At 44.0% G+C, this 13,304-nt stretch overlaps 1 protein-coding gene across 5 annotated transcripts in view; it reads right to left on the bottom strand.

Moving 5' to 3' along the window:
- The window catches only part of LOC139279927 (adhesion G protein-coupled receptor B2-like), a 1,236,268-nt gene that overhangs the window by 124,042 nt on the left and 1,098,922 nt on the right, over positions 1 to 13,304 (bottom strand). For all 5 annotated transcript variants that reach the window (XM_070899255.1, XM_070899259.1, XM_070899256.1 and 2 more), the window contains one exon: positions 1,495 to 1,564. In XM_070899255.1, the coding sequence (XP_070755356.1) occupies positions 1,495 to 1,564 (70 nt within the window). The remainder of the gene's footprint in view (positions 1 to 1,494; positions 1,565 to 13,304) is intronic.

The following is a 13,304-nucleotide window of genomic DNA, read 5'->3' as shown; positions in this document are numbered from 1 at the left end:
TGGGGTGGAGAGTTTATATACAGTGATACACAAGGTATCGCAATTGTGTGGGACAGGCTGGATGGACCCCCAGAGGGTCTTTGTCTGTTTGTCATTGTTTGTATGTGCTTAAGGAGGAAATGGAAAGTGTATGACTCATAGCGGGTGAAACTCAGCTTGGAAGGTAAAGCAAAATGGGCGATAGTAGATGTGGAAAAGAAAATGAGGCGGAGTATAAAATGGGCTACCAAGTTGCTATCACCCGTTTTCCACTGCCGCCCAAGACAAATTTCACCCCCACAGAATCGACATCAGAGGGAGGCCATTAGAGCTGGTGCAAGCTCCACACCTGACATAACTACTCTAAACTCATTTCCCTGCCATTCTCTGTTCTGTACATTCCCAAAGTGAATGTCCGCTATTCAGTTCAGGGAAATTCTTTGACTTCTAGCAACTGAAGAATGTCAGATATTTCCCTTAACACTTTTTTGATTGGTTTTGTTCAATGTGGCTTGGTTCATGATTTGCTGATACCTAGTTGTAATGGTGGCTTGAGACTACATTGTCGGTTTGTTAAATTAGAAATTTGTCTTGCTTTCTTCTTCAATGCTTTAATTGATGCAGCATTTGTCATGCTCTATGGGAGCTCATTTACACATTGTAATATATGTACCTGTGAGAATGCTGACAGGTTTGTAGAGCTGTAGCATTTTGAGTGGTTTAGCCAGTCAAGTGATGTTCACAAGACTCAATAAAACCCCAGTCAGTTGGGTCTAGGTCATCCATGATGAGGTATGCAGTTGTGAGCCTAATGGGTGAACTGGTAATGTGTAGTGTGATTGTTAATCCTTTGTTAATAAATCAACTAGTTCTTCATAGTAATGTGTTGTTATGAATTATTAAGCAATGAACCCATAGATGTCTGATGTTATCAAATAGCAAACTGTGGAATATTTGGTGAAAATGCATTCATATGCCACCAAAGTCCATTTTGCTGTTCAAAAGATGAAAGCTACAAAGTGGAGAATACTAAAGAGCTATTAAAAGGAAGCTAAAAGCTGCTGGGCATTTTTAGGAAGTAGTTTATTTTGAAATAGTTTAGCTCTCAGTTTCTAGTAACTATGGAAACAACCTGTGTGTTTAAACAGAGTAAGACAACCCTAGTAGGAAAATGACACATTCAGCATCTCAGGAGAACCTCTGCTGTAAGAGGGAATATTAAAATATATTGTATATAAGATGGTGCATTGCTATTCTAATTATATTTATCTTGTTATTTTCATCATTTAATTAATAAAATTAATCATGATCAGAATTTGTTTGTAACTGGTGACTGTGAACTGGCTGAGCTCACTCGTCAATGGCCCAGAGGAACTTTAGCAGTGTGTTATGTACATGCTTAAATTGGGGGTGGGGGAAGGGAGAGACTTCAATTATGTGTTGGAATAAATAATGCAGCAACGAATCCTGTGACACAGCAACTTCTGCAAGGAGCACATTTCTACACATACTCACTAATTTGCTGTTCCGTATCCTTTAGCTTTGGTAAATCCCACGGAAATGGCCACAATCAGTGCAGGTAAACCTGAGGAGTAATAACAGAAAACATTTGTGAAAGCCAGGACTTGTACTCCACATTATTGTATTCTGTACAAATACATACTGACAGCTCAATAATTGCTGCTCAATTTACAGCCCTGCTCCAGGAAAGAGACAAGATGCTTTTTATTTTGACAAAATGGATTTTAAATCTTTCCAGTTAAAATTAATTAAACCTCCATTATTGACTGTCATGCCTTTGATCAGAAATCTGTTGCACTGTCACGACAACCAGCAAAAATAAACCAAGTTAAATAGGAAAGATCTCATTTTGCACACATTTTATATCATCCTATTCCATAGAGTGAGAGAATCACATCCGACCTCACTGGGCCAATGAGACGTATCCAATCGCACTGGATGAAGGTGCCATGTATAATCCCATTGATGTGTAAGGCATGCCCAATCCCATTGGGTGATGGAGTCACATCAATCGCATTGGAAAATGGAATGATGCCTAATACCCAAGGCGAGACACTGATACCATCAGATATCTTGTGTCTTGTTGAATAGTGACACAGTTAATGTTAGAATATTTTAAAATGGTTCAAATTGGTCAATGTATCCCAGCATTCTTTGTTTCAGCATGTTTAACTATCTAGCAAATGTGTGAGTAAAGAGAGTTTGGAAACTAGACAGAGAATGATAAACACCCAGACCAGTGTAATAAAGGTTGTTGCTTAAAAAACACTTGGGCTAGTATCTGAGCGGAGTTATTGTCGCCTGACGAACAACCATTTGTTGCAACAGTAACCACAGGGAAATCCGCGAACATTGGCATCCCTGGGTGGGCCAGAGTGAAAGATTTAAAAATAAATGAATTAAAATAACAGTTATATAAAACTTAATACTAATCTCAAATGCAACTTGTTTTTTAATAACGATATAGGGGCTGTGAGCCATGACACAGCATCAGTGAACGCCGTCATACTAATGGCTCATAAGTAAGAATAGGTGCCAATTGTGCACTGAATGTGGACAGCAGTGATCAGTGTTGAGAGAAACGGAGAGGTGAAAGGGGCGATTAAAAATGATATGTTTCCAAACCTTTATTTTTAACAGTTGAGGAATATCAACATAGTCATGTCACCCCACCATACCATTCCTCATGCTCTGCTTATGCTCTCCAGTGTCCAAGACAACTTACAATTGCATAGCAACTTCAATAATAATTAACTCCTTCATATGAAGGTAAATATTGTGAGGCCTTGCACACAACCAGTGAGGATGTTGCACAGAGCAGTCCCGTGCAATATGTTTATAAGTAGATTCACGGACTCCCAGACTGCCGGCAATTTCTGTGCCCCGGAAGAGTCCGTGTTTAATGTTTACATAGAGTGTGAGAGGTTGCAGCCCATCTTACACTATTTGAAGGGGCTGCTCCTCGATTTTTGGTTGCACTTCAGTCCCACGCTCCTGATCTTTGGTCACCCGGTGCGGGGGGAGCCGGCAGGTCGGAGGATCTCCTCGTAGGACTGCTCCTGGGCCTGGTCAAGGCCATCCACGGATTCAGGCAGCATGCAGTCAAGGGGGTCGATCAGCCCGACTATCTGCCTCTTTTCCGTGGCTATATTCTGCGCCCGAGTGTCTCTGGAGATGGAGCACGCGGTGTCCACCAGCACGCTTGAGGCCTTCCGTGACTGGTGGGCACTGGAGGGATTGGAGTGCATCATCACCCCACCTTGGACCAAATTTTTATTTGATTTGATAAATTTCATTTAATAAAATTTACATAATTTACAGTTTATTATTTGTTTCCCTTTAAGAAGGGGGCGATTGTTAATTCATAATTAATGATATTAGCCATCAATTACCGCAATCATAACGAGGTTGCACACAACCAGAATAGATCAGAAAATTGTCGGCTGTGATTATCTATGCATTATGCTGCAGGGCGTCACAAAATTTACCCTACGTTACATTTATACTGCAGCTACCAGTCCCAGCACTGGTATCTTCAGTACGAAGGCTCAGAGGATGCAAACAGTAGTGTGAGCGCTGCGTAAATTTTAAAATGAACTCCAAATAAGGATCCTCTAGGAACCAAGCTTGAAATCGTACTGGAGTTACACTCCATGTGGTTTCACATCAAGATGATGTGCGACTACCCCCTCTCTGGATTTTGTTGTAGTGTAACTGTACTCAGTAATTATCATTGTTATATTAGCACTATTGTGTTCCCTTCCCTTCTACACGCACCCATTAATCCCTCACTCAACACTGAGCAGCATGAAACCTCTACTGCCCAGTGCTGTGACCAATTTCACTGCAGTTGTTCTAATTGAAGTTTTTAAGACATGCATTTGGAGGCACATGTTTATCTCATTTTACCCATGGGCACAGTAACAAAGCAATATCAGTGCTTCTAACATGTCAGAATTGTACTAACATATCTGCATGCTGCGTGATGGTGTCTGTCTGCAACTAGTCCCACAACATGGTCTTATTGATTAAATCTAATAACTCAAGTAATATACAATCAAGAACTGTGTCAACAACCCTCTGGCCAAACACAAAACCAAAATATTCTCCTTTCAGTCATTTCATTTATACCAATTTTAGATGAAAAGTGCAGACTGGAAAGCAAATAAGAAAGGAGTTTTACACAAATGGAAGTGAAAACTTCCCTCTGATCCCTTGTGTTGACAGTGCCCTATTACTTTTTAAAGCTATTTCAGTCAAGCTTTGACATAAAATAATTAGTTGGCTAATACGCAGTACACATTTTCTAAAAGCTGTTGCGATACTTATTGAAAATGAGCTGTACACATGCCTACTTTCCTCATCAGATATGTGGGATAATGATATTTATTTCAGTAAGCGTATGATTTAACTGGTTTGCAGGTATGTGTACAGTAGATATTACTGAAACAAAATCCACAAAGTGCAAGACATCAGTGAATGGCAGTTGTTCCCTTCTGTACACTGTGGGGTAGTTTCTACTTGGTTGCGGTCTTTACTCTTATACTCAAATCGTCTTGTAATAAAGGCCAACATAATTGCTTGCTGTACCTGCATGTTAACTTTCAGTGGTTCGTGTATAAGAACACCCAGGTCCCTCTGAACACCAACATTTCTCAATCTCTCACCATTTAAAAAATACTCTGCTTTTCTATTTTTCCTACCAATGTGGATAACTTCACATTTCTCCACATTATATTCCATTTGCCATGTTCTTGCCCATTCACTTTGCCTGTCTATATTCCCTTGAAGCCTCTTTACATCCTCCTCAAAACTTATATTCCCACTTAGCTTTGTATCATCAGCAAACTTGGATATATTACATTTGGTCCCTTCTTCCAACTCATTGATATAGATTGTGAATAGCTGGGGCCCAAGCACTGATCCTTGCGGCACCCCACGAGTTACAGCCTGCTAACCCAAAAATTGCCCTACTCTCTGTTTTCTGTCCATTAACCAATTCTCAATCCATGCTGGTATATTACCCCCAATCCCATGAGCCCTAATTTTGTTTAATAACCTCTTGTGTGGCACCTTATCGAATGCCTCTGAAAATCCAAATACACCACATCCGCTGGTTCCCCTTATCTATTCTACTAGTTACAACCTCAAATAACTCTAACAGATTTGTCAAACATGTTTCCCTTTCATAAATCCATGTTGACTCTGCCCAATCCTATTATTATTTTCAAAGTGCCCTGTTACTATGTCCTTAATAATAGATTCTAGCATTTTCCCAATGACTGATGTCAAGCTAACTGGTCTGTGGTTCCCCATTTTCTATCTCCCTCCTTTCTTAAATAGCGGGATTACATTAGCCACCTTCTAATCTGCGGGAACCGTTCTAGAAACTATGGAACTTTGGAAGATGACAACCAATGAATCCACTATCTTGAAGAGATCGCAAAGTTTCTGTTTGAAGAATGGACTCAGTCGAGAATATTTTGTGGATTTTATTTTTTTCTGAGGGTATTTTCCCTGTGCTGGGGCCGGCCTGTGCAGATACGTGAAAAAGCTGGTTTTGTTAAAACTCCAGAGACCGCATGGCAGTTAGCTGTGACAAAAGAACTGTCAGTCATCCAGAACGGGTTTGCCCACCAGTCCCAGCTAAAGGAAGGGGGCCATGAGTATTGACAAAAGAGCTGTCAGCCAGGAAGGGGGGCCACTGACAAAGACACTCTAAATATGGAAAAGCACTTCTCACCTCCATCTCAGAAGGAAAGCAGAACAATAAACCCACTAGCATGGCCAGCCAAAGAGGAGCCAGGTCTTTCTCAACACAAAGACTGAGAGAGGTATTCAGATTAAGGGCCATCAGCCCAATACACATGGGTTGGATGGCCCATCATTGACTAAGTACCCGTGCTTAGAAACAAAAGGATTTTAAAGATTGACGGGAAAGATAGGGGGTAGCACGACTCTCATAAAGACAGGTTCTTTCCACTTTAGCTCATAGTGAAGCTTGGAGCTTGCAGCTTGTACCTAGGGAGAGCTTTCTCTCCCTCTCGCTCCATCAAGATCGATGTACCAGAGGAAAGCCGCAGTTCCGCAGATGAAGCCACTAGCAGGCAGTAACTTCCCACAGCTGAGCAAGGAAACCAACTGTGGCTGTAGTGGTGAGCATGATCGCGAGTGTTCTAAGCCGGTAACCAGAAAGCCAGGTGAGCTGTGTGGGGTGTAAAGGGCTCAGAGTTTTCTCAGAAGTGAAGCTTTTCAGGGCTATTCTGGGGAGGAAGCTTTGATTGGGTAATTCGTTGGTAGAGGTGGAGTTAGAATTACTGCATGTTACTAGGTCTCATTTCTGTACTGTATGTATGCTGTTTGTAACCTAGATTTTATTCTCCACTGAGGCAGTAATTTCATTTAGTAGTGCATGTTTTAGCCAGTGTATGTTAGACCAAATAAATATAAGTACGATTTTTCACTGAAGCATTCCTGTCCGTGACTCATTTCATTTACACTCTGAATAATAATTCCCGGGTCTAGAACTTTCGTAAGGCGGGGGCGATTCGAACCGTCCGTCTAGCAATTAGGCTAGGATCAAAACCACTTACATCTCATGGTGATCGCGGCAGGACCCGGGTTAAAGGAGTGTAAATCAGTCATGGACAGCGCTTCTGGCGAAGGACCCCAAATGGAGAAAGGGATTTCTTCATATGTATTTAAGAAGGTTAACATCACTAAGAAATGGGTGCTGGGCTTGTTGCGTGCTGAGCGTCCAGTGGATGCAGCGGCAGAATGGATGAAGGGCAAGGAGCAGAGACACAGCATTGAAACGGCGATATGACTCTTCTATGTACAAAGACAGTCCAACTGCTAGATGAGCAGGTTGGTAAGTTAGAGGCAGGGCTCAGGGAGTCCGAGGCACAGTCAGACGCAGGGGTGATAGTAGGAAGCAGAGTGCCCGAAGTTAAAGGAGAGATTAGGCAAAAGAAAGAATGGAGACAAGTGGAAGTTAATGCGGGTCAATCCCAAGAGTGTTATAACTGTAGGAATTTGGGACTCTGGTGCAGGAATTGTAGGCTCCCGAAAGGAGGGAAGCCAGGTTACGAGGATGTTGAGGCAAAACAGAGCCACAGGAAGGCAGCCGACGGCCCATTACAAATTTTAGTGGCCGCATTACAGCATGTTATGGGCACGGGTCGAGGAAAGCTGGACTAAAAACCTCTGATGTTTCAGTGTGAATGGTAAAGTTAAAAGCATGTGGATGGTTTGTAACTTGTCTTTAAGTGTGTGTGTGTGTGTCTGCATAGTTTTTTTTCAACTGGCACTGATTAATTTGAAATTGGTTTCAATTAATTTGGAGGTATTGAGGTTAACTAACCTGGGAAAACCAAACTTTCATTATGGCCATGGTAGAATTTTGGCTGGTTTAAATTGTGGGGAAAAACCTCTATTCCCGGCCATGAGGCAATCACATATATTTGGTATTTTAAAATCAAAATTTTCCGACCAATTCAAGAATGTGACCAGTGGAGAAAAGGGTGTGTACTGCTATTATGCATGAAAGAATCATTGTAATGTGTAAGCTATGGGTATGCATGGTACCATGCGTTAGTATGCGTGTTTGTCGAACTTTTTTAAAAAAAAAGGTAACACTCTGTGTACAAGCAGAAAGCAACATCTTGTCAAGAGTGAAATAATTATTCCGAGCATTTGTAAAATTTTGAAGTTATATTTTAAGTTATATTTGAGTGGGTGTTTTCCCTCAGTAACAGTTAGAGAAAATCAGCTTGTGAATTAACCCAGTGGGCTGACAGAAAAGCCACAATGGATGTTCTTTTCTTTTTCTTTCAAGCAGGCAATTACCGGACTCTTTATATGGAAATGACCTCAAGGTGTAGCTGAACTTGAACCTGTATGGGACAGTGCTGTGTGAACTCCAGTAATTTAGATCACAAAGGCTGGACATAGGGTTTTGTGAAATTAAAAATTTGACTTAGCTAAATTGATTTAAAGATGGAAAATATGTGAATAACTGAAGAAGGTCCTGTGAAGGGGTGGCCCCAACAGAGCAAAAGATTTTTCTTTAATTTTTTGTCTTAATAGGAGCGAATCGAGCCAAAGATACAAGCTTGTGTTGGGAAAAGTGGTGGAAGGAGAAACAAGGGATCCATGTCATGTCTTGTCTGTGTGGGTTCGAGGCCCAATGTCTTGTCTGTATGGGTTCGAGGCCCAGTTTACATTGTTTGTCTGTGGGTCTGTGTGATCCCAAATCCCCCAAACACTATCAACGCCACAGAGCTCATCTCATACACCAGGAAGTCCCCACCCAGAACCCCGACGGTACAGACGACTATAGATAGGTGTTCCACCATCACCAGGAGTCCGGGGAATGGGTTGGTATTAATCCCCACTGACAAAGTTTTGTTTCAGAACATGCACTACTCCGTGGCATCCGTGATCCTGAACCTGACTGAAACCCACCTGCCTGTGTGGTGCCCGAAGACGGAAAAACTGTATGAAGCTCTGTTAAAAGTGATGTTTCAGGAATTTTATGAACTGGACTATGGAAATATAGATAAAGAACAGCTTTATGATCTGGATGTTGGGAATATTGGGGTTCGGGAGGCAGAGAAGAGGGACCTGGAACGATGTAGCTACAGCATTCAGTACAGGAACAGGTATTGTTGATAGCATGGATGATGTACAACTCCAGATGCAGATCACTGAATTAAAGAACCAATTGCGTAAGATTCGAGGGGAAGAAAATACCGTCGTGGGTTCAGAGCTTCATGAGGACCAGTAGATGACTGTTCATTTAAAGGAGGTCATTGCGGAGCTGGAGAGGCATGCTAAAACTGTTAATGATTTGATACGGGAGGACAGGAACGCCTCGGAGCAGGCTGCACGGAATGCGGTGTGCGTGTTATGTGGAGCATGGTTGCTGGGCGTGGGCCGCAGTAACCTGGAGACCTGAGGCAAGGTCGCGTCCCTTCATGGTTAAGCAACAAGCATCTCGCCGCGCTGCACCTGTAGAGCAATTCGAAGCCCGTGCCAGCTTCGTTTAGCCTCTGAGGCCTAGCCTGTCCCTGTAGATTGTGGGTGGTCCAACCATGCAGTGATGGGAATTGTAGTGAGGATGCCGGTAATGGGCGGGGTCATCCCAGCCAGCACCGGTTTACAGGGTTGAGAATATCGGGGTCATTCGTGGAGGCGTGCATGTTCGTTTTAAAGCAGTCCCGCCGTATGTCATAAAGTGGGAGCATGCTATGACAAGCACTGACTTCTCCAGATGCCAGAACCAGGGGTGCACACGTAATACTGTGCCCCAGTACTTGAATACTTTTGCTCGATCAGAACGTGGGTTTGCTTCTGCAGGTGCGGAACCTATCAATTGCACCATGGAAGTGATGGCACCAGATCACGTACCTCCACAGGTAGCATATGTGGGGAGTGGGAAATACTGTGTCACCACAAGTGCGCTCCGCTCGGTACAGCCAGGACATCTGGTGTCCCATGAGCGACAGCGTTTTTGTTTCAAACCCAAGGCGGAGGTTCAAGTGGCACAAGAGCGAATTATTCCCATCCCCGAACCCTCGACCATTCACCTCACTGTAAACAACATCTTCACGCATCTCCAGGACTATGTGGAGCACTTCAGGTACCCGATCCCTTTTCTGCCGGAACACCTCACGGAGTTAATAAAAGCCATCGAGCTCTCCCAGAAACATTTTTACACTTTAGAGTTAAAGAAAGTAGAACTGGGGGAGGAGACCAAGGGGATTGTCTCGCCACCTTGGTGGGACATTGGTCTGAGTGTAGAGGTTCCTCCCTGGATCCGCGTTGGTTCCCATGCATTAGTTATGATACAATTGTTGCTTGCAGGCTACTTGTTTTACACCAGCTGCAGGCGACGGAGCCAGATGCTCCGAGCGCAGTGGCAAGGGGTGTTAGATCGACCCGGAGAGGTGCAATTGATGTATGTTGATGATGGTTTCTCCCTGCTAAAATTTGTAATGTACCAAAGTTCTGTAAGCAAGTGTATTGTATCTTCTGGTTAGAGTTTCACACTCTGTATTGCGCGATGTGCACTGTTGTGATTTTTGTAATATGTTACCACCTGTCAATGCTGTACGGTACAATGTGCGCGGTGTTTTTTTGTAATGTCTCGTGGAGTGGAACCCAACCATGTGTTAAGAAGCCGTTTTCACTGATGTCTTGACTCTGTAGAAGGGAACTGTGACACGCAGTAAGGGGTGCAGTTCTGGGGTTTTAAAACGTAAAATCAGGGGAACAGCTTCACTTGTGGGAGACTTTGGTCTTTGCTCTCTCGTCGAGTGATGCTTTATGGAAAGAAAAAGCATTAAACAGGAGACTGAAGAGATCGCAAAGTTTCTGTTTGAAGAATGGACTCAGTCGAGAATATTTTGTGGATTTTATTTTTTTCTGAGGGTATTTTCCCTGTGCTGGGGCCGGCCTGTGCAGATACATGAAAAAGCTGGTTTTGTTAAAACTCCAGAGACCGCATGGCAGTTAACTGTGACAAAAGAACTGTCAGTCATCCAGAACGGGTTTGCCCACCAGTCCCAGCTAAAGGAAGGGGGCCATGAATATTGACAAAAGAGCTGTCGGCCAGGAAGGGGGGCCACTGACCAAGCCACTCAAATATGAAAAAGCACTACTCACCTCCATCTCAGAAGGAAAGCAGAACAATAAACCCACTAGCCTGGCCAGCCAAAGAGGAGCCAGGTCTTTCCCAACACAAAGACTGAGAGAGGTATCCAGATTAAGGGCCATCAGCCCAATACACATGGGTTGGATGGCCCATCATTGACTAAGTACCCGTGCTTAGAAACAAAAGGATTTTAAAGATTGACGGGAAAGATAGGGGGTAGCACGACTCTCATAAAGACAGGTTCTTTCCACTTTAGCTCATAGTGAAGCTTGGAGCTTGCAGCTTGTATCTAGAGAGAGCTCTCTCTCCCTCCACCAACATCGATGTACCAGAGGAAGAAGCCGCAGTTCCGCAGACTAAGCCACCGAGACTGAAAACCAGCAGGCAGTAACTTCCCACAGCTGAGCTGAGCAAGGAAACCAACTGTGGGTGTAGTGGTGAGCATGATCATGAGTGTCCCAAGCCGGTAACCAGAGAGCCAGGCGAGCTGCGTGGGGTCTAAAGGACTCAGAGTTTTCTCAGAAGTGAAGCTTTTCAGGGCTATTCTGGGGAGGAAGCTTTGATTGGGTAATTCGTTGGTAGGGGTGGAGTTAGAATCCATCAGGGAATTACTGCATGTTACTAGGTCTCATTTCTGTACTGTATGTATGCTGTTTGTAACCTGGATTTTATTCTTCACCGAGACAGTAATTTCATTTAGTAGTGCATGTTTTAGCCAGTGTATATTAGACCAAATAAATATAAGTATGATTTTTCACTGAAGCATTCCTGTCAGTGACTCATTTCATTTACACTCTGAATATTAATTCCCGGGCCTAGAACTTTCGTAAGGCAGGGGCGATTCGAACCGTCCGTCTAGCAATTAGGCTAGGATCAAATCTGCTTACAATCTCTATAGTCACCTCTTTCAGGGGAAGAGGATGAAGTTGAGGAGGAGGAGGATGACGAGGCAGAGGATGATGAGGAGGACCAGGGGGAGCACCAGAGGGTTCCAGGTAGACGTCCCACACCTAGGAGGGACGTTTGCCGCCATCTATTTGAAGACCACTATTGAAAGACATCCTTCACTATCAGACTTCGGAGATTGTTGCCATATGCCTTACCTTCCATGACTGAGGGTCCATCAAGATGTCCACCATCTGCACTCAATGATTTCAATCCCTACCCCATGAACATCACAATAAAAAAGGCCACCAATTCCAGCACTACACAATTACCATATTCACTCTTTAGAGGAAAAACAATGCAAAATAACATAAGCAACAGCACTTACAAATATTAAACTAGTCACCTCAGTACTTGCCCTTAGCGGTTATGCTATGTGCTCTTGCCTACTTTGGTGCTTCTACAAAGTGCAACCCAAGTGGCAGCAGCAGGCGAGGTGGATGCTGCTGAGAATCTGAAGAAGGCAGTTCAGATATCCATCTGGGATGCCCTCGAAAGGCTGTGGGCCATGATGGCCCTGCCTTAAATTGCACCATGTCAGCATGGGCTTCAGCAATCTGGGCTGCTGGCTGACAGGCAATGGCAAGAGCAATGGTGCAGTGCCGGGGGAGGCATCAACAATGCTGGCATTCAGAGAGAGGCCAGGAGGTTCCTGCACCACTACCCCGGGGCATCTGTTAAGCCAGCACACCGATCTGCTGGAGTACAGTTCTACCCTAGCATCTAAGCATGGAACTGCTCTCTGAGCTGGTGACAGCGACAGTGGTAGCAATTAACGCAGTGCCACCTTCTTCGTTCTCCTCCTCCTCCTCTTCCTCCGGGGTAGAGGCAAGGTGGTTCTTGCTCTTCTACCAATGCCTCCGGGGGAGTGAGGTGGATCTTTTTCCTGGGAGCCTGCAATGCTACAGCTGGAAGCGTGTGTGGCCACTGGAGGAGGATGTGTGTGATGAGACGATATAGAGCTTGGGAGGTTAGGATTGGGTGATTAGGGATCAGGAAGAGTTGTGCATCTGTAAGGAAGATGTCCCCTGCCTAGCCTGTGACCATGGCATCTGCCAATCCCCTCCCGATCACTGCCAGCACTGTCTCCTCAAGGGGAGTCATCTCATGCAGTCATACTTCCCCTCCCCCACTCAGGTCTTGCTGACACCTTTTATGTACGATCTTGTCCTGGAAGAGAAAAAATGGTGATTGTGAATGAGTGTAATTGGCAGATGTGTTTGTGTGTGTGATGCCTCACATGGTTGAAGAGCTGTGAGATGTTTCTGAAATGTGAGTAGTGCCTGTGAAGGATGCAATAATGTGCATTGCGTGAACGTCAGTGTATAGTTAGTGTTATGTATGTAAACCTCACCAATATGTAAGATTTGCCATTAGGGGGCACACCTGTGGGAGACCTAAGGGTCACTTGTGCACCCTGGGGCAAGCAGATATAAAAGGTGATCCACCATGCTGCTTCCCCACTCTGGAGTCTGAATAAAGAGAACAAGGTCACAACAGTTTCAGCTTACAATACAGTCTGATGGGTTTATTCTGAACATAACAGTTAGCTGTTGGATTCAGTGTTTTGAGATTGCAATGCTGGTGGTGGTGCAATTATTGAGAAGTGTGTTTATGAGAAAGGATCTTACCTTGATCAATCATGCCAAACCGTTAATCTCTTGTGGCACTGGAGCCATGTCCTGGGGACAGGGCTCCTGGC

The sequence above is a fragment of the Pristiophorus japonicus genome, chromosome 14 (assembly GCF_044704955.1).
Source record: "Pristiophorus japonicus isolate sPriJap1 chromosome 14, sPriJap1.hap1, whole genome shotgun sequence".
NCBI classification, from domain to species: domain Eukaryota; kingdom Metazoa; phylum Chordata; class Chondrichthyes; family Pristiophoridae; genus Pristiophorus; species Pristiophorus japonicus.
Note: the sequence above shows the minus strand (reverse complement) of the source record. Positions and strands in the feature narration are given on the sequence as shown.